Here is an 18234-nt window from a genome sequence, read left to right as displayed (position 1 = left end):
CGAGGAGACCACACAGGTTCTGCCACTTGTGCCTGTGGGAAAAGGGAGACTTCAGGACAATCAGGACTCTCTGCTCCACAGCCAAGCTGCTGGCAAGGCTGCCTGATCCACCACAGGACACCCTGTGCCAGGCAGAGCCAGCGAGGGGAGTCCAGAGGGCCTGGCTGCAGGCATATCCAACCCCCTTGCCACCCTCCCAGGCCTGGAATGGGGGGTACCTACCATCTGCCCTGGGGTGACAGGGGAGACTGGTCCCTGCCCATGCTTGAGGCTGGCACCCCACACCAGCCCAGGCACAAGCGACATGGGACGGGGTGGGGGGGTGGCAACAGCGGCACACGGGGCATTATTTAGCAATGTTCTTTTATTTCCAGTTTTAAGGTGAAAAGATGCCTTTAAATCTTCAATTAAATACTCCATAAAGAAAAAAAAAAAAAGAAAGGCAAAAAAAATTATTTACAAATTCACGTGACCAGTAATTGAATCCTTGTTTTAATAATTACACATGCGGCTCATCACATCCGGCGCTCTATAAATACAGGGGACGCGGATGGGGGGGCCGCCCTGTCACTTGCCCAATTGTGGCCTTAAACGTTTGGGAGGAGGATGGGGGCTTTTGGGATGTTGGAGGGGACTCAGCCTGGCCCAGAGAGAAGGGGCCGCCCCCCCCCCCCCCCCCGCCCAGTTCCCAGCACCCTCCCCAGGTGTCAGAACAGGAGCTGGGGGGGAATGATTTATATTTAAAATTTAAAAACCATAGAGGGGGAGGTCCAGGCAGTGATGGAGGAATAGAAAGAGGACAGGGGAGGGGGAGAAATCACGCTCCTGTCCCCAAACCAAATTTAATATGTTCATATATATATAATCTCTCTATATTTCAGCAAGGGGGGAGGAGAAAGAGGAGGAGGGAGAGGAGGGGAGAGCTATGTCCCCATCCCATCCCCCCTCTCCATGACATGAGTCCGGGGGTGCTCTGCCCCACTCCCAGAGACCCAGTGTGCCTGTGCTGGGAGGGGGGTAAGGAGGGTCCCCAAGGGGACCCATGGCAGCTACCGCCTCGGTCAGCATCCGTTTATTATCATCATGACAAACTAATACAGGCCTCACAAACAGAACCAGGACAGAGGAAGGAAGGAGAGAAGAACTGAAAGAGAGAAGGGGGCTGCAGGGGGCACAGCAGGTCCCTCAGCCCTGGCGTCAGCAAGTCCATGGGTGGGAGGGGATGGAGTCACTCCCTGGGGTGCCCCGCTCTCTCTCTCCGCTTTCTCCTCCTCCTCCTTACAGCTGCTCAGTTGTTGTCCGACTCATCCTCGGCTTCACGGAGCCAGGTGAAAAAGGCTGTCACCGATTTGAGAGCTACCCCTTTGCCCTGCTGCTCTGCTGGGTCCTTGCTGGACTCCCACTTGTAGAAAGCCTCCTCCTTGATGACGTCCTCATCGTAGAGGGCATCAAAGAACATCCGCAGCAGGTCTGGGGGGGACAAAGAGGCACCTCTGCCATTCTCCAGCCACCAGCCAGCCTGCTGGGGTGGGGACACACCTGCCACCCCCCTTTTCAGCCCACCCACACCCCACACTCACTGGGAGGCTGGTCCAACTTCACCACCAAGGCTTGCAGGGCATAGAGCGCCTGGAGCTCCTTCTGTTCATCCCGCAGGTACTTCTGCAGCAGCTTGGCTTGGTTGCGAATGACCATGGTGTCTACACGGTATGGGTTCTCGACTGCAGGAGATGGGGCGTGAGAGGGAGGCAATGGGAGTAGGGGAACCCCCCCCACACTGCTGCCTCACCCTGGTACTCACAGACAATGGCCGAGTGGCACACAGACGTCATCAGGGCCCTGATAAACGTGTTGGACGAGACCTGCTGCTCGCTCAGGTTGGCCTGGAGGGGGGAGGGTAGAGGACTGTGAGCTGGAGAGGGAGCCAGGAGGGAGCCCCCAGACACACAGCACTGCACCCACATCCGCACCTCAATCCAGTCGTGTATTCTTTGGTTGTTCGGGTTCTCCTTCAGCAGTTTGTCCATTTGCTTGCACAGCTCCTCTGAGGTCAGCTCCTTGCGGCTCGGCGTGTCCGAGCTGTCCCCCATCGTGTACTCCAATTTCTAGGGAAGCAGGCAGAGAGAGCTGCTAAAGGCAGCACAGGGGAGCACCACACTCCCAGAAGGGTCCTTCAGGGTCCCCTGACAGCCCACCTCTGTCCCTCACCACCACCAAGCTCCCACCTGCTCTGTGACAAATTTGTTGACATCCTGGTCCTCAGGCAGGAATTCCTTCCAGCTCAGGCCCCCATCCCGCCACAGCTTGCCTGCTGTCTTCTGGCTCTGTGGGACACAGTCAGCATCAGCACACCATGCCTTCCCATCTCCAGGAAGAAAGATACTGCAGCTTGGCCACACCACCCCCATGACCCATTGCAAGGGATGCCATGCATCATCCCCTCTGGTGGCAGGGGGGCTCAATCCCTACATGGTCACCTGGCCCCCAGGCAGGCTGCCAGTCCCCAAGGCAGCAACTGGCAGTCACGTGAGCCCCGTGAACTTACCATGCCCTTGCACAACAAGCCCAGCACCTCAACAAGCAATGTGGTGGCCTTCCCAATGGGCACCAGGGGCTTTGTGATTTCCCTGTGGGGCACAAGAAACCTGGCTGAGCTACCTGTCACAAGGAGCCCTGCCATGCCAGCCCTGCTGAGGAACACAGCCCTCACCTGAACAACTCCTCCATAGGGATGCCTTCCTCTTGCAGGATAGGGGTGATGAGCTCAGCCAGGTACAGCCAGATGTGCGGGATGTCAATCTCCATGTCCTCTGCAATCTCCAAGATCTCCCGCAGCCTGCAGAGCAGAGGGAGCTGTTGGGATCCAGCAGTCCCTGTGCCCTCGGCTAGGCAGGACCTCAGGAGTTCTCAGTGCTGAGCCCTGCTCAAGGCAGGGCCAACTTCAAAGCCAGGCAAATACTAGCCTGGGACCAGGCTGCCATGGCCCCTCACCCTTTGTAGTACTGCTCCTTGGAGAGCGTGCCTGCCTTCACCAGCTGGCACAGCAAGGCCCCCATGTGCTCACGGGAGATGGTGCTCCTCTCCAGTGTCGACTCAATGCCATTCTGCACAAAGATGTAGAGCGAGGAGGGGCTGCCCAGCTCCTGCACACACTGCAGGGCCTCCTGCAGGGAAAAGGGGGGTCAGTACTTCCCCACAGCCAGCTCTGACTCCCCTCTTCCGCATCCAGCCACCACCAGCACCCTGCCCATGCCATGTAGGGAAGTGTATTGCATGTTAGGGGGACCAGATGGTGTTGTGTTTGGCCACCCTATCCTCTCACCTTCATGTCATTAATGTGCAGGTATTCCTCTATGATCGCCTTGGATTTCTTCTCCAGCTCCTCTTCTGACAGCGCAGGCTTGGTGGATGTTGCAGGAGGTGCTGGCTCTTGCTTAACTGCAAGGAGAGATTAAGGATCAGGCACCTCCTGGGACAGGCAGAGCCACAGGCCACAGCCAGACCCTGGGATACTGCTGCTCCCCAGCTCACTGGTCTCTCGGCTTCGGTCCCGTTCCTCCGTCATGCTGGCAGCCTTGCGCACAGCCTCAGGGCCACCCTGCTTCTCCCGTTCTCGGCTTCTGTCCTCCGTCTCTTTGCTGAAGCTCCTCTTGGTGATGGTAGACCTGTTCCTGTCTGCTCGCTCTCCCCGGTCGGGACGCTCCAGACGGTCGCCGCCCTTCTCCGAACGTGACTCCCGGTCCCCTCTCTCCCCAGCCTTCTCTGACCTGTCACGGCTGGAGCTGCTCCTGAGTGGGAGAAAGATGCACACAATGTGAAGAGCCCGTCACCACCTTCCCTGACCCAATACTGCAGAGCTCTGCAAGTAAGACTGTCCCACTCCAGTCCCCACCTCTTTTAGCATTTGATCATTTCTTGGGGGAAAACACTTTTCCCTTTCTCCTGTTCCAACTCACGCCCTTTGCCTTTCACTCTGTTCATTGCCATGGCTGAGCACTGCCTGGCCTCGTCCTGCCCACACCTTCCTCCTGCTGCAAACTGCAGAGAAAACCCAATTTTCCTCTTCTCCTGAACAAACCCAAACTCCAGCTCTCCTTGGGGACCTCACACACCAGCCTCCACAGGATTCCCTCCAGTCCATCAATGTTCATCTGGTCTCAGGACTCCCAGGCAGACCCAGCACCCAGATGTGGTCTCCCAAGTGCCAAACCATAGGGAGAAAACCCAAGGTGGGGTCAACCTTCCTTGCCACAAGGACTTACCACTGACTCCGAGCCCCCTCAAGGCCCCACCTTGCCACAGGGGATTATTCCAGTCAAGACACTATAACTTGCCTACATACTGACTGACGACAGCTCGATTTCAGGGTTCTTCCCCACACGCCAACCCACCAAGGCAGGGCTGGCCCCTCACCTCTGCACCACACGGCGGGACTCGAGGCTCTCGGCAGGCGTCGACTGCTGGAGCGCTGAGAAGCGGTTCAAGGTGCTTGTGGCTGGTCGCCCTGAATCAGATGCTGGGCGTGAAAAAAGGGAAGTCTCAGAGTTTAGCACCTCCCCGGTACAGGAACTGCCGGGGGAAGGATGCCCTCTCCCACCTCATCCCACAGCACCCAGCCAGTCCCACGCTGTCTACCTGAATCTGCGGGCTTTGCGCCAGACCCTCCGCTGCTGCCTTTGCCCCAGCTCAGCCGCCCACCCGGCGCAAAGAGCTGGTTGTTGGAGTCAATGGATCCAGGCTGCAGGTGGAGAGAGAGAGTCAGCCCTGAACCCCACACCAAGGCAGCATCCAGGCCAGGCAGCCGCCTTGGCTGCCGCACCACACCTCCCGCCTCACCTTGGTGATCTTTGTTAGCCGGCTGGTGTCGATGGGTCGGTTGCCCTTGCTGATGGGCACCGTGTTCCAGCCATCGTCTGCGACCAAGCTACTGCGCCCTGGGCACAAGAGGAACAGTTGTAAGGTGCAGTCCTGTATCCAGCAGTGCTCAGAGAAAGAAATCCACTCCTGGTAGCCTCAGGTGCCCCCAAGCCCAGGTACTCACCACCGGAGGATGGCCCAGGGGGTCCTCTCCTCTTGTCCTTTGACATGAGCTGCTGCACTTTGATGTGTTCCCGATGCTCCTCCATCTCTGCTTCTTTGTGGATCTGATCAATGGTTTTGGGGCCCTGGTCTCCTCGCCGAGGCACCCAGCTATTCTGCAGATGGCAGGGAAGAAGGGAAGAGGGCACTGAGGTGGCTGGTGAAGGGAGGCAGTGACATCTCCCCTTACCACCCTCAAACTCTCAGGCTGGTTCCTGCCTCAGCCATCACCATTCTCCATGTGCTGTAGCAGCTTTTGGCACAAAAGGGCTCGGTTTCTGGAGCCCCCCTGCATTAAACAGCTGCCGATTACTGTGTGCCCACTACCACTACCATGATAACCAAGGGCTGGGGCTAGCATGGTGTCTCTGGGGCTGGCCACAACTTACATATCCACCTCTCCCCTCCCAGGGACACACAGATTGCTGGCACCCAGAGGACAGAGACCAACAGCTCCGTGGGACCAAGCAGGGGACAGAGGACAGTCCCCAGACAACAGCATTCCATGCACCTTACCCGTCTGAGGTCAATGACATCCTGCAGCATGAAACGGATTCGGGATGATGTCTTTTTCTCTTTGATGATCTTCTCCATCTGATTGAAGTACTGGTCCATCCTGGGCTATAGAGGGACAGAGCCAGGGTCACATCCTTCCCAAAGGCAAGGGCAGGGCAAGGCAAGGCAGGGCAGGGCAGGGCAGGGACTACCTTGGCTTTCTCAAAGTCCAAGTCCTTGCCAATGGTCGTAAGCAGGCGGCAAAGGCACTCTAGAGACTCCTCATCGTGGTTTTTGAGCAGCTTCACTACACAGTCATGCATGATGGCCTCCGTCAACATCTTCAGTTTGAAGAGCTCTCCAATGAACTTGATGTTGCCCAGGGATCGTCGTCGGGCCTTGTCCCGCGCCTCCTCCAGCTCGTCCTTCATGCGGGCCTTCTCTTCGGGCTGCAGGAAAAGCACAGCAGGACAGTTCAGTGCCCAGAGCCACCCCAAGGACACCCGTGTCAGCCCTCAGTTGCAGCCTCCAACTCACAGCACTGGCATCGTCCATCTCTTTCTGCCGCTTCTCAAAGATCTCATCATCGTCCTTGTCCTTCTCAAACTCCTTCTGGCAGCGGTTGAGCAGCAGCTTGCGGAAGTTCACAGTCACTGTGGGCTTGTCTGTTGTGGGCACTTTAAGCTGCAGGGAGAAGTACGACCCAGACAAGGAGCATGAGCTCTGTCTCCCCCAAAAGTTGACTAGCTAAGTTGGTAGTGCTCAAACAAGGGAAAAGCCACCCTACAACTTTGTGATGCTCTGCTAAGACTCTGAACTTGGTCCTCCATCCACACATCCATTTCCCCCTCCCACACAAAGGACCTGCAAACTGCTGAGCTCAGCTGAGGCTTAGAAACCTGAACAAATTTCTGCCTGTTCAGCAGGAGACCCCCCAGCTTCTGCTCACCCCCATAAGGCAACGGCACATATTAGCATAGGCAACAGAGAAGTTTGGCTCCGAGATGGCCTTCTCGAAGACGAGGTCGATGACACCCTTGAGCCGCTCCTCCGTGTCGATGGACAACTCCATCACCTGCTTCATCAGCTGCTGGAACATCTGGGGTGTCAGCTTGTTGAGGATGCTGCGGACACGGCGGAGCAGTTCCTGCAAGGACAACAGGATCAGCAAGAGCCAGGCACGTTCCTTCCCTGCCCTCTCACTGCCACCCGCCCCAGCTCCCACCTGCGTCTTGATGTTCTCAGGATCCTCCTCCTCGGAAGCACGTTTGCTGCTGGGTTTCCAGGCCTTTTCAGCCTTGTTCAGCTTGACATCCTCATTGAGAGACACAGTAGCAATGATTTTGCGGGGTTCCTTCCTCTGGCTCTGCTGGGAGCGGCGAGGACCCAACCCTGAGGGCTGACACAGGGAGAAGAAACTCAGCTCTTTGCTCTGGGACCAGCTGGGCCAGCTCCTAGTGAGTCCCCAGTCCACCCGCTCAGATCCTCAGCTCCATCACGGACATCAGTGGCCCAGACACAGTGGCTCGAAAGCTTGATCATCACAGAGAGGTGGAGCAGGACAGCATGAGTGAAGTGATGAGATACTCACCAGGCCCCGGTTGCCCATGACAGGCCGGCCAAGGTTGGCGAAGGAGGGGGTGAAGTCAGGGCTGCAGTTCATGCCACTGAGGCGGATGGGGTCGAGTGCCCGTAGCGGGGTCTTGTTGGCCTGCGAAGGTACACACGGCTGAGGATGCCCGGGGGCAGAGGAGCGGGATGGATCCATCCCCCAGCCTCAGTGCCGGGACAAGGAACTGGAAAGAAGGCCCCAGAGGTGCCTCCACCCACAGAACCCAGGCTCAAGGGTGATTGCACGTGCTGCAACAGGACCCTGAGCACAGCAGGTAAGCCTCTGCTCTGCCTTGACAAGGCTCAAAGAGGAGCCAGACCCCCACCTCTCCACCACCCATGCTTCCCCAATTTCCAGGGCCGCACCGACCTTGTCCAGCACCACATCTGTGATCTGGGGCAGCCCCTCAGGTTTCTGCATGCTGGCAAAGATGAACTGGAAGCCCAGCAGGAACTCTCGGTCATATCGCTTCTTCTCCTCAGGGTTCAGTGGCTTCCATTGCTCTGCAGTGGGGGAACAAGAGGGAGACCCTGATGTGGTCTGTCCCATATCCTCCTCCACCCTGAGCTGTGGCAAGTCCGGGCCCACACAGGGACCAGCGAGGTGGGATGTAGACAGAGCTGCTCCAGCCTGGTACACCATGAAAATGACACTCCTTGCTTAGAAAGCCTGATGCTACCAGCTCCCTGCCTCCTGCCAGGACTCTCATGCTGGGGCCTCTGTCCCCCACCCCATGCCGAGCTTGAGGACAAGATGGGAGGAAAACGGCAGGTTTAGGGCATGCCACCCCCACCCTCCCCACCACTGGGTCCAGAGGTGGTGGCTGCCAGAGGCCTGTGCCAAGGCACAACTCACCCTCCTTGTAGCCGTACTTCTGGCCGGCAGCCTTGCCCTTCTCCGGGGCCAGCTTGTCCTCCTTCTCCTCCCACGTCTCCTCTGACTCTTCCTGTGGACGGGCAGGAGCCGCATCCTCTGCTTCACTGGCAGGGGTGGACGTGGGGGGCTTGTTCTCTGCCTCCGAGGCACTGTCACCAGTCTGAGACTGCATTGGGAGGGAGAGGGACAGGGACAGCAGTCACCTCAGGAGTCTGGTCCTGCCCTCTCCACCCCACTCCTTGGCGTCAGCCCCGCCTCAGATCCTCATTACCATCACAGAGCATCAGTGGCCCAGACACGATGGCACAAAGTAGAGTTCATCACAGGAGGAGATGGGACACAGGGTGATCCCTGGACACCCCTGGGATACTCACCTCTTTAAAGGCATCCAGCAGATCACCTACTGCCTCCTTCTTGTTCAGCTCCTTCATCCTTCGCTTCTTCTTTGGCACCGACATGGCGACTGGGAGGAGAGATGGGGAAGTGAAAGACAGGAACCCTCCCAGTCCCCCAGGTACCCTGACACCAGTTACTGGGTCACCAGCAAAGTCCCAGTAACACCAGGTGCGCTTCATGATGGGGCCACAGGGATGTGGTCCTGCCACCCCAGCACAGCTTCCATCCCCAAACACAGTGCACCCACCTGGGTATCTGCAGCCTTGCAAATCCTACACACATCCCACCAAGGCAGCCCACTCCCTAAGCAGGCACCCCAGAATATACCTGTACAGACACATCTCACACCTCTCCCCATCCAGATGCTGCATCCCGATTCACCCTGGCCTTCTTCAAAGCCTCCCACCCACACCACTTCCCTAGTGCAGTGCTCTCCGCCCTCCTCAGGGATCCCTACAGACACCCACACCCCACCACAGAGCAGCTCTTATGTGGATACTCTCATCCACACCACATCTACCCCCATATACACTTCTCTCCCTGGCACCCCAGTACACCAGCCCATACAGATGTGTTCCCCAGAAGCACACCTGCTCTCACGTTGCCCTCTTATAGCCCCTGCTGTATCACTGCATAGGGTACTCCATATAAACACATCCTGTGCACCCATCTTTCCCATCACCCCGCTGAAACCCCACCACTCCTGTGCAGGGTGCTTAAAGAAAAAAAAAGAAAGAGAGAAATATCTTCACCCCAGCACATCTCCAGAGCACCCCACTTTCCCCAGGCACTCCTGTGTACTTACATAACTCTGCACAGGGTGCCCCACATCTTCCCTGCCAATCCTCCACCTCCCTGTGTCCTCAAATGGCTGGGGACAGTCCCCAGATACAACCCTGATACACCCACCCTACACCTCTGCATAAGTCATCACATAAAACACACTTCCATTCCCCATGGCACCCCACACACCCTTTATACCCACTCCATACTCCTCCACGTGGACGTACTCCCTATGTCACCATCCACAGGCACTCTGTCCCCATCAGCATCCCATACCCGCATGTCCTGTGCCCCCAACCCCATCCCGTTCTCCAACACTCTCCACATACCCCATGCCTAGCACCACACCCATGTGATGGCCCCCATCACCCAACACCTCACTGGGGCACCTCACAGCCCCACACACCCCAGCCCAGCACTGCCAACCTCGAGCAGTCGCCTCCGAGGTCTGCAAAGGGGCAGGAGCCGGACTCGAGCTTCGCTCCTGGGCCTCGCCAGGGCCTTCGCTCTCTTCCTCCTCCTCCTCTGCCTGGGGGGAGGCAGGGGTGCTGGGCTGGGCCGGCTCCTCAGGTTCTGAGATGGGGCTGACATCCGACTCGGGCTGCTCCTCACTCGGCTCCACTTTGCCAGTGCCCTCCACCCCATTGGGCAGGGGCAGCTCTTCGGGCTGGGCGATGGGGGAGTCCAGGGTGGGCGTGGGCACCAGCTCAGGGACTGGCACCGGCTGGCACACAGGCGCCTCAGGGACCGGCTCGGGCACCTCCTCCAAGACCCCATTGGCCTCAGCAGTGGGCTCAGGGCAGGGCTCTTCCCGGGGCGGTGGGGGGCTGGGGGACGCGGGTTTGGCGGGTGCTTCGGGGGCCTGTGGTACAATGGGCGGCGGCGACGGCGCGGCCGGCACCATGGGCACGGCTGGCATGGGGGGAACAACGGGCACCGGCGGCACCTCGGGGGGCACAGGCTCCTGCGGGGTGGGCTCTGGGAGGGGAATAACAACCTCCTCTTCCTCCTCCTCCTCCTCCTCCACAGCCACCGTGTCCATGTTGGGCGCGGGCACGAGGGGCAGCTCCGCAGGCCCTGGCACTGTAGTGATGGCGCTAAACGTCTTTTGCGGGTCAGGTGGCGCCTCGCCCTGCTCCGCTTTTGTGTCCGTGTCCACGGGAGGCTCCATTGGCACCAGCGTCACAGCCGAGAGCACCACAGGCTCCACCTCGGGGATGAGGGGAGGGGGAGGCGACGGGGAGGCCGACTTGCTGGGCTCCAGGGAGACGGGCTTGCTCACCACCAGCGCAGGCTTCGGGCGGTCATCTGCAAGGTGGGTGGCATTAATGGGGGGCTCTGATCCTCTGCTCACCCCACACTCCTCCCCAGATCCCTCTGTCTACAAGAGTAGGGACAGACGTGCCAAGCCATATCACAAATGGGTGATGGGAACAACAAGCGTCCTCCAGTGCCCAGGGGGCTGCTGAGATGAGCACACATCCCCCATAAACTCTCCTGGACCCAACATGGGGACAGAGGTCTCAGGTATGTAGGGAAAGCATTTGACCCCACAAGCCCCAGAAGAACCAAGGAACAGCAGGGCTGCCATGTCACACCCCACAGTGCCAACTCCAGGAAGCCTGGCAGCAGCCATGCCAGCTGGCACACCCAGCCCTGGCACAGGCACTTACCGGGCCGGACAATAACTGCTACATGGGGGGTCTCTCCATTGGCCTGGGGCTCTAAACCGCTTCCAGCCTGGTGGGGGCAAAGAGGGAGTTGAATAGGCTGCATGCACTTCCTGCTGCCCCAGTTAGGGAGTTGGAGGGTACCCTTACCTGTGGAGGGGTGGGGGTGGATGAGGTCCTTGCTCCAGACATAATTTCTTCAGTAATGTCTTTGCCACCTTGGTTGGGATCTCGTATCCGAATCTGTCCAAGGGTCAGGGTAGAGAGGGGAAGCTGTTGGCAGGGTGGGGACACAGCACTCGAGCCACCCCTTTTCCCTGAGCCCAACATTCCCTTATCCAAAGGGAGAGGAGAGGTTCATTCAGTGCAGCGCCTGCCCCAGCCACGCATAGCTTGGGGACCAGTGGGTGCCACATCCCCTCACCACAGGGCACAGTGTCCCACAGACACTGGCCTGTCCCAGTGCCTTGCAAGCCATCACGCCAGGCAGTTGGAGCCAGCACCACGTCCCCAGGCCAGTGTCCATCTCCAGATGTCAGGGGATCCCAAGGCATCACTGTGCTGGCACAGGGACTGCAGGGACCTCCTTCCACTTCAGGGACAACACAGGAGACTAGCCTCAGCACACAGAAATCACAGCAAGTTCCATGCCACCCCAGGTACAGACCATAAGCACACAGTTTCACTGGCCCCATGCCTGCCATGGGTGCAGCCTGAGCTACAGGGCACCCTGTTGCAGTGTGAGTGGGGGTGGCACGTGAGTCTGGCTAGGACTACGGTGGGCGGCACAGTGCAGGCAGGCACCCTGTTCTCCCCACCTTGTAAACACGACCTGCTCCCAGTACACCAAGCGCAGAGCTCAACCCCTTTCTGATGAAGAAATGCCAGCACTCCCCTTCCCAGCAGCACCCCCCACCCCCCGGCGTGGGGCAATGCCGGCAGCCACCCGGCTCCCCGCTATAAATAGGCCCCGTGCGAGGCCTCCAAGCGCCGGCATCTCCGGGAGCAGACAGCAGTTGGCAGCCGCGGCACCCCCGCCCTCCCGGGAGCCATGACTCAGCACAACGCTGCCCGCCGGGACGGCCAAGGTCGCCGGCACCCACTGTGCACCCCAGTTCCCTCACTAAGCCCCCCAGCCTTTGCAGGCACAGCCCTGTGCCGTCCCCCTTCCCTGACGTGCTGCACTGCATCTCATACTACACACCGCCAGCACCTGGGCTGGCACAGTACCCCCTTCAGCACACAAGCCCTCCCATGCCTGCAGGCAGATGGCTCCTTACCGTCTTGCGCTCTCGTTTTGGGGGGATCGGTGGCTGCTGGCTCACAATGACCTGGGCAGTGGGGACCCCCGCCGGGAACTGCTGCACCCCCTGCGCCGGGTAATACGCACCCGCTGGAGGAGAGGAGAGAGTGTCAGACCAGCCAACTCAGATTCTCCAAGCCCGTCCTGGGGCCTCTCTGATCTCCCAAACACAGGGGTCTGTCAGGAGCCTGGGGAGCTCTTGCCGCTCTGCAGCGAACCCCCATCGCATCCGGCCTGGATCATCCCAACCCGCCTGACAGGCCTGACCGAATTCCTTCCCTGTGAAGCAGAGAGCGTCCCTGCGCCCTGCGCCGCCCCCACGCCCAGCCAGGCCCCGCGGGCGCCCGTCATGCCCACCGGCTCCCCACCACCAAGAGCCCTGCCTGGACACTCGGCCATGACAGGTACGGGCGTCCTGGCTCCACAGGCGGCCTCCTTGCTGCCGGCACCCTTATCTCCCCAGGGCCAGCACCAGCCCGAGGGCGGCACCAGGCAGCCCCATCCACACCCTCCATTCACACCCAGGCAGAGGGGCTCGGGTTCCCCGAGCAGCTGGAGCCCCTGGCGAGCCCGCCCAGACAAGGGAGCTGTGCTGGGGACCAGAGGCAGAGCTGGACTCCATCCAGGCACAGCCCTGGAGAAGCACTCCGCTCCTGCCAGGGCATCCATGAGCATCACCCCAGAGCAGTGCCACAGGGATACAGGTGTGGTGGGATAGGCACAGCTGGGTCCTGGTTCCCTTCAGCTAAGGTGCCTTCCCCACTTTACTAACCCTGAAAGTCACTCATGGTGCCCTGGTGACTGCCTTATCCCTGACTCAGGGACCCTTCCTCTGCTCAGGGAGGACATAGGGGCATTGGATGGGCCTCACATGCTGGGATGGGCCAGGCACAGGGAGAAGAAGGGAGACCCTGAGCTGCCCAGCCCTGGGGACCAGACAAGAGACAAGAGGGACAACCTGACTCATCCATCAAGGGGCAAACCATGCCAGGTTACCCACCCAGTCCTGTGGGCAAGGGGCAAGCTGCTGCCAGCTCCCCTGGGAAGAGGCACAGCAGCCCCAAAGCAGAGGTGGGGAGGCAAATCCATCCTGAAACCTCATACAGACACCCAGGGCTGTGCACAAAGGTGCAGCTGTGCCCTGGCCCAAGCACGGGAGCCAACCACTGCCAGGGGCCACCTCCCTCCTCAGAGGTGCTGACTGAGCCCCAGGACAAGAGGGAGGGAGGCTGGGCACGTACCTGGCTCAGGAGAAGCCCATCTCTGCCCCGGTTATGCTTTCCTGCCGTGCTGGGGCCAGGCCGGAGGCCTCGGCTCACATTTCTGTGTCTGCCAGGCCTCCCAGGACCGACCAAGCCTAAATATAGTCACGGCCCGGGTGGCCACATGCGAGCGGGGGGAAGAAGGAGGGGCTGCTCACACTGCACTCCCCAGCGCCAGGAGAGGGCAGGCATGGAGCACCCCGGCTCAGATCCTGGGGAGTGGGAGCTGAGGGTGGTCAGCAAGCACTGAACTGCTCACCACCTTGACAGCAAGCAAGGGGGAGCAGGGGATAAAGTCTGCCCCAGCCCTCCGCCAGGAGAGTTAAACATTAATCAGCCCGGATTTGGAAAAGGGCGGGGGTGAATGGACCGGTGGGACACGATGTGCTGCTGGGAGACAAGCAATAATCCCTACCCCCCAAAACAGCCTGCAATGGAGTCACAAAGTTGGCCACAGTGAGCTGGCAAAAGTACAGGGGTCTGTGTTCAGCTCCCAAGCTCAGGTGGATGAAAAGAGACCAGAGGCAGGGGAGTAAAAACAGGGGAAAGTGCTGGGACTGGAAGAGCACCAGGGAGCGGAGCAACCCCTCTGTCTGTACCGTAAGTCCCGAACTCTGTGGGGCTGGCTCCAGGGTAAAAACTAGGGGCGCCAGGTTGGACCGGGTACTGTTGGGTCGGGACAACGTACGTGGAGCGACCCTGCAATGGGGAAGAAAAAGAAAGGTCAGTTACATCCCCTGCAGGGCACAGACATATCCCCAAACCAACGACAGAACCCCACACCTGCCTGTGAACTAGATGGGCACCAGGGCAGGGAGCAGGACACAAGCAAAGTGCACACCAAGTGCCTCAGGGGAGCTGCTGGGGAGGGGACCAGTGCTGCCTGCGGCCTCTCTACAGAGCCAGCATCACCCTTCTCGAATCAGTGGGTGCTCAGAGAGCCTGGGGGACCACTTACACCGTCCCAAAACAGACCTGGGCTCCAACCCCAGGTAACACTTCCCACCAGTGCCCATCCCAGCCCCCTTCCACAGAGCCCAGAACATGGCCCTCACCTGTCCGGGAATGTAATAGGCTCCTTGGGAAGGTGTGTAGGATATCTGGGAGGGTATCATCATCACCTGGGAAGCAGCCGGATACACATGGGCAGGAGGGCCGGGCCGAGCCGTTGTGTTACTCTGCACGCGGGACGCACTGGCGGGAGGCTGCGCCCTGTTCTGGTAGAAATGCTTGGGGAGAGATGGGGTGCAGTGTCAGCGGGAGCACCGGCACCTCCATCTGGCACCGCCACACACGGAGGGGAGACATTCCCCCCCACCCCGCCGGGATGCAGCCCCCCCTCTGCATGCCCCAAAGTCGCCCCCCCACCCTGGCACCATCCTGCCCCCACGCACCTGCGGGGCTGCCTGTGCCCACCCGACCCAGCTCATGCCCGGTGCAGCCCCGGCCCGGCCCGCCGGGGGCCGGCAGCTCCAGCGCCCGGGGCCGGCCACGGCCGCACGCAGCTCGGCGGCGGCGGGTCCCGGCGTGCTCCACACCGGTTCCTGGCGCTCGCGGAGGATTCTGGGACCTGTAGTCCCACCATGCCGGAGCCAGACAGCATGTGGAGCTGGCTATTCCCAGCCTGGCCAATGCCGTTCATCCCGACCCGGCCTGTTTGCCAGGCAAGAGCATCCCCGGGAGCAGCAGCTCCAGCCCAGCGACGAATGGGTAAGGAAAGGTCCGCGCATGCACCCCCCGGGGCAAGGAGAAAGCATTACCTGAAGAGACCTGAATCCTCCCTGTTAGCAAGCGCACGCATACAGTGAGAAAAGGGGAAAGAGAGAGACAGGAGTTACCGGCATTGGGACCAGGCTAGCAAAGGAGAGGACAGGCAGCCAAGGAGCCCTTTTCCCACATCCCAAATCCACTGAGGTCCCCTGGAGGGACCTCCCAAGGGGCAGGGAAGGGTCTGAGGGGCTCCCAGACAGCATAGCCAAGGATGTCACCAGATCTGTCCCCAGTAGCTCCTCCACACAAGAGGGCTGATGGAGGTCCAGAGCCTTGCACAGCACTGTAGGGCTCTGGGAGACCAAGCAAAGTAGGGAGGAAGAGGAAGATGAAGGGCACAGACAGAAGCAACAGCCTGGGCTGGAGTTAGCACAGGCACAGCCACATGCTGCAGGCTTCATGCAAGGAGGGAACTGGAGAGACACTGCAGAAAAACCAACCCAAAATTAAAGAGGTGTCCCCCACTTTCCCCAGACAAGCCTGTTCCCCAGCTCTGGGGTCCTCACATGCTCCCCAGCCCCTTCAGGCCCAGGATGGGTGTTTCTGTGCAGTGTCAGGGCAGGGTCTTCAGCATGCAGGGCAAGGGAAGCGGGTTAGTACCTGCTGGTGAATAGCCCGAGGCCCTGCTGGAAACTGAGAGAGGAGGAGAGGGAGGTTTGGGGCAGGGGAGGAAGGAGAGAAGAGCTGTCACTCGGTGGGCACCCCTGTTGGAGGCGACTGCCCACCCACCCCAGGGTCAGGAAGTCCTCAGGTAGCAGTTGTGATCCGGATCGTGGGCACACTCCCCCTTCGCAGGCGCACGCCAGCCCCGAGGGGCACCACAGAGCTCCTGGGCTCTGTAGTAGTGAGCGCTACTCGGCCAGGAGGCAGAAAGCTGCTGGATACCCCTTATCACCCCCTCCAACGGGGGGCAAAACCCTTACCTGGCGCGGCTGAGAAGGCGTATTCATTTGTGAGGTCGGTGCCGGGTTAAAAACCACAGGTGCCGTCTGACTAGGTGGGAACGTCGGCTGGAAGGAGGAAGGGAGGAAAGGAGATGGCACCATTGCCCCTGGCACCAACTGGTGAGGCAAAGCTGGGTCCCCCATCCCCAAAAGGGACAGTTACCTGCGGCAGTCCAGGAGAAGGGGCAGGGTGTGGGGCTGTTGGGGCTCCTCCTGTGGGCTGTGGAGCTTTGTTCATTTCATGGGGTTGTGCATAAGGATCCCCTCGCTATCTGCAGGGACAGGGACAGTGGGCATAAGCTGGAGGTGGCAGCACGCTCGTATCTGTCCCCTGTCCAGGTAAGCCCTGAGAACTGCACATCTCCAGCCCTACCAGCATAAAGCCAGGCACCAGCCATGCCCCACAGATAGCATCCCACCAAGGCACAGACCCCCAGACATCCCTTCCTGCCCCATTGGGCCACAGGGAGGAAGGGGGTGGCACTGCCAGGTCACTGAGCCCAGGCAGGTCCTCTGCAGAGCAGAGCCCGCCATCATGCCCCAAACCCAGCCATACCCACCAGCAGGACTGACCCACCCAAGGTGACACCACAAAGCCCGGCTACACCCCCCACACAAGTGGGCACCAGTGCCCAGGCAGATCTGGCACCAGCACCCAGGCAGATCTGGCACCAGCACCCAGGCCACCACCAACTCCAGGGGGCTGGGTGGGCCGGCGGCACCCCGGCGTCAGCCGTGCCCAGCTCCACCCCGGCTGACCTACTAAATACTTCCCCTGGCCGGCCAAACCTGTTCCTGCTGGTGGCGCCAGGTCCCCAGCACACACCACAAACGCCTACCAGGGAGGGCAGGGAGCAGCTCCCTCGTCCCCCCGCACTCCTGACACTCCTGGCCACTGCTTTGCCTGGGGGAGCCTGCAGCCCCCCACCACTGCCGGCACACAGGCAGCCCAGGCACCCTCCTGACTGTCCCAGGAAGGACTTGGCAGCCAGTGCTGCTCTCCCCGCCCCAGTGCAAAGGCCACCAGGGCAGGAAAGAGAGGCAGTACCCACCATCCTGCACCCTGCCGGGGGTCTCGTGCATCCCGTCGCACTCGGCAAGCCTGCTGCCGGCCGGGCACCCGAGGGAACAGCCGTGGTGCCTCCTGTAACCTGACGCCTGGACGCGTCAGCACTGCCGGCCCCCAGCCCCGCTGCGGGCACTGCCAGGCACGTCCCACCGACACCAGGACATTGGGCACCCCGATCCCCCCCGGGCTGTTCTTATGGGGGTGCCACCCCACCACAGGGGTTCCGCGAGCAGAACCCGAAGTGGAGATGGGCCTTGCCAGGGTTTCAGGAGGTGGCAGAGGCTGGGTTTCACCTCCTGGTGTTCCCCCCAGGCCCCATCTCACCGAGAACCCGAAGGGGCCTGGCACAGGCAGCCCATCCCTGAGACAGCTTAGCTCGGCCTTGAGACCACTCATTCCAAAAGAGAGGGGGCGGAACCTCCCACAGCAGACAAGGACACCCAGGGACAGCCAGACCTGGTCTCCCCAGCCCCTGACAACTCGGAGCTAGCAGGATACTCACCCCCCCGCGGGAAAAACCTGGGCCGGCTGAGCGGGCCTGCAGAGACCGTTCATCCGACTGACTGGGAGAGAGGAGAGAGGGGAGAGAGAGAGACAGAGATCAGCCCAGGCCCCGTGGGGGGACCCCGGCCCCGCACTGCCCTGGCCCCAACCAGCCCGGCGGTGCCGGGGGAGAAGAATCCAGTCCCGGGGGTACAACAGGGAACCGCCGCGGGGGTTTGTAACAGGAGGAGCCGCCGCCGCCTCCCCCGCGCCGGGAGCGGCCGGGCCGCGGCCTGCACTGGGCCTGCCGGCGGGGCGGGGGGTCCCTGCCCGGGGGGGCCCGGGGCGACACGGCCCGGCTCGAGCGGGGGGCCAGGAGCGGCGCTGCGGGGCGGCGGGGGCGCACGGGGGGACACAAGGCGGGGATCGTCGGCGGCGGGGCCAGGACAGGCCGCGGTGGCGGCCCAGGAGCGGCCGGCCCCGCCAGGCCCG

At 60.8% G+C, this 18234-nt stretch overlaps 1 protein-coding gene and 2 non-coding genes across 12 annotated transcripts; all 3 read right to left on the bottom strand.

The window, feature by feature from the left end:
* Positions 1 to 346: 346 nt before the first annotated feature.
* EIF4G1 (eukaryotic translation initiation factor 4 gamma 1) lies at positions 347 to 17876 on the bottom strand. Of its 10 annotated transcripts, none has more exons than XM_027685500.1 (34): positions 17762 to 17876; positions 16354 to 16462; positions 16170 to 16256; positions 15847 to 15879; positions 15237 to 15257; positions 14532 to 14705; positions 14076 to 14175; positions 12192 to 12304; positions 11062 to 11154; positions 10915 to 10981; positions 9668 to 10549; positions 8437 to 8525; positions 8042 to 8228; positions 7556 to 7689; positions 7166 to 7303; positions 6800 to 6973; positions 6524 to 6721; positions 6112 to 6258; positions 5787 to 6023; positions 5596 to 5700; positions 5042 to 5195; positions 4837 to 4934; positions 4636 to 4738; positions 4414 to 4516; positions 3532 to 3788; positions 3323 to 3438; positions 2992 to 3164; positions 2711 to 2836; positions 2546 to 2627; positions 2226 to 2324; positions 1971 to 2105; positions 1802 to 1883; positions 1581 to 1721; positions 347 to 1470 (listed from the first exon to the last, which is right to left on the bottom strand). In XM_027685500.1, the coding sequence occupies exons 2-34, from the start codon at positions 16426 to 16428 to the stop codon at positions 1289 to 1291; spliced, it is 4905 nt and encodes a 1634-aa protein (XP_027541301.1). In that variant the 5' UTR covers positions 16429 to 16462; positions 17762 to 17876; the 3' UTR covers positions 347 to 1288. The 10 variants fall into 10 exon arrangements, with proteins under 10 accessions (XP_027541301.1, XP_027541302.1, XP_027541303.1 ...); XM_027685501.1 differs by having other exon boundaries at positions 4414 to 4504; XM_027685502.1 differs by having other exon boundaries at positions 7166 to 7285.
* LOC113968941 lies at positions 7049 to 7124 on the bottom strand. The gene has a single exon (XR_003534686.1). It is a non-coding gene; the product is annotated as a small nucleolar RNA SNORD66 (small nucleolar RNA).
* LOC113968949 lies at positions 8315 to 8391 on the bottom strand. The gene has a single exon (XR_003534693.1). It is a non-coding gene; the product is annotated as a small nucleolar RNA SNORD66 (small nucleolar RNA).
* Positions 17877 to 18234: the final 358 nt, after the last annotated feature.

This window comes from Neopelma chrysocephalum, unplaced genomic scaffold (genome assembly GCF_003984885.1).
Source record: "Neopelma chrysocephalum unplaced genomic scaffold, ASM398488v2 Primary Assembly neopelma1_69, whole genome shotgun sequence".
Taxonomy (NCBI): domain Eukaryota; kingdom Metazoa; phylum Chordata; class Aves; order Passeriformes; family Pipridae; genus Neopelma; species Neopelma chrysocephalum.
This window is presented reverse-complemented; position numbering and strand designations above follow the sequence as displayed.

What these genes read in the sequence shown, in the direction of transcription:
- EIF4G1 (XM_027685500.1), bottom strand. Translation starts at nt 16,428, where the DNA reads ATGAACAAAGCTCCACAGCCCACAGGAGGAGCCCCAACAGCCCCACAC. An exon ending in GAATACACGACTGGATTGAG is followed by an intron (nt 1,884 to 1,970) that starts GTGCGGATGTGG and finishes TCCCCCCTCCAG; the next exon opens with GCCAACCTGAGCGAGCAGCA. An exon ending in GAAGTTGGACCAGCCTCCCA is followed by an intron (nt 1,471 to 1,580) that starts GTGAGTGTGGGG and finishes TGTCCCCCCCAG; the next exon opens with ACCTGCTGCGGATGTTCTTT.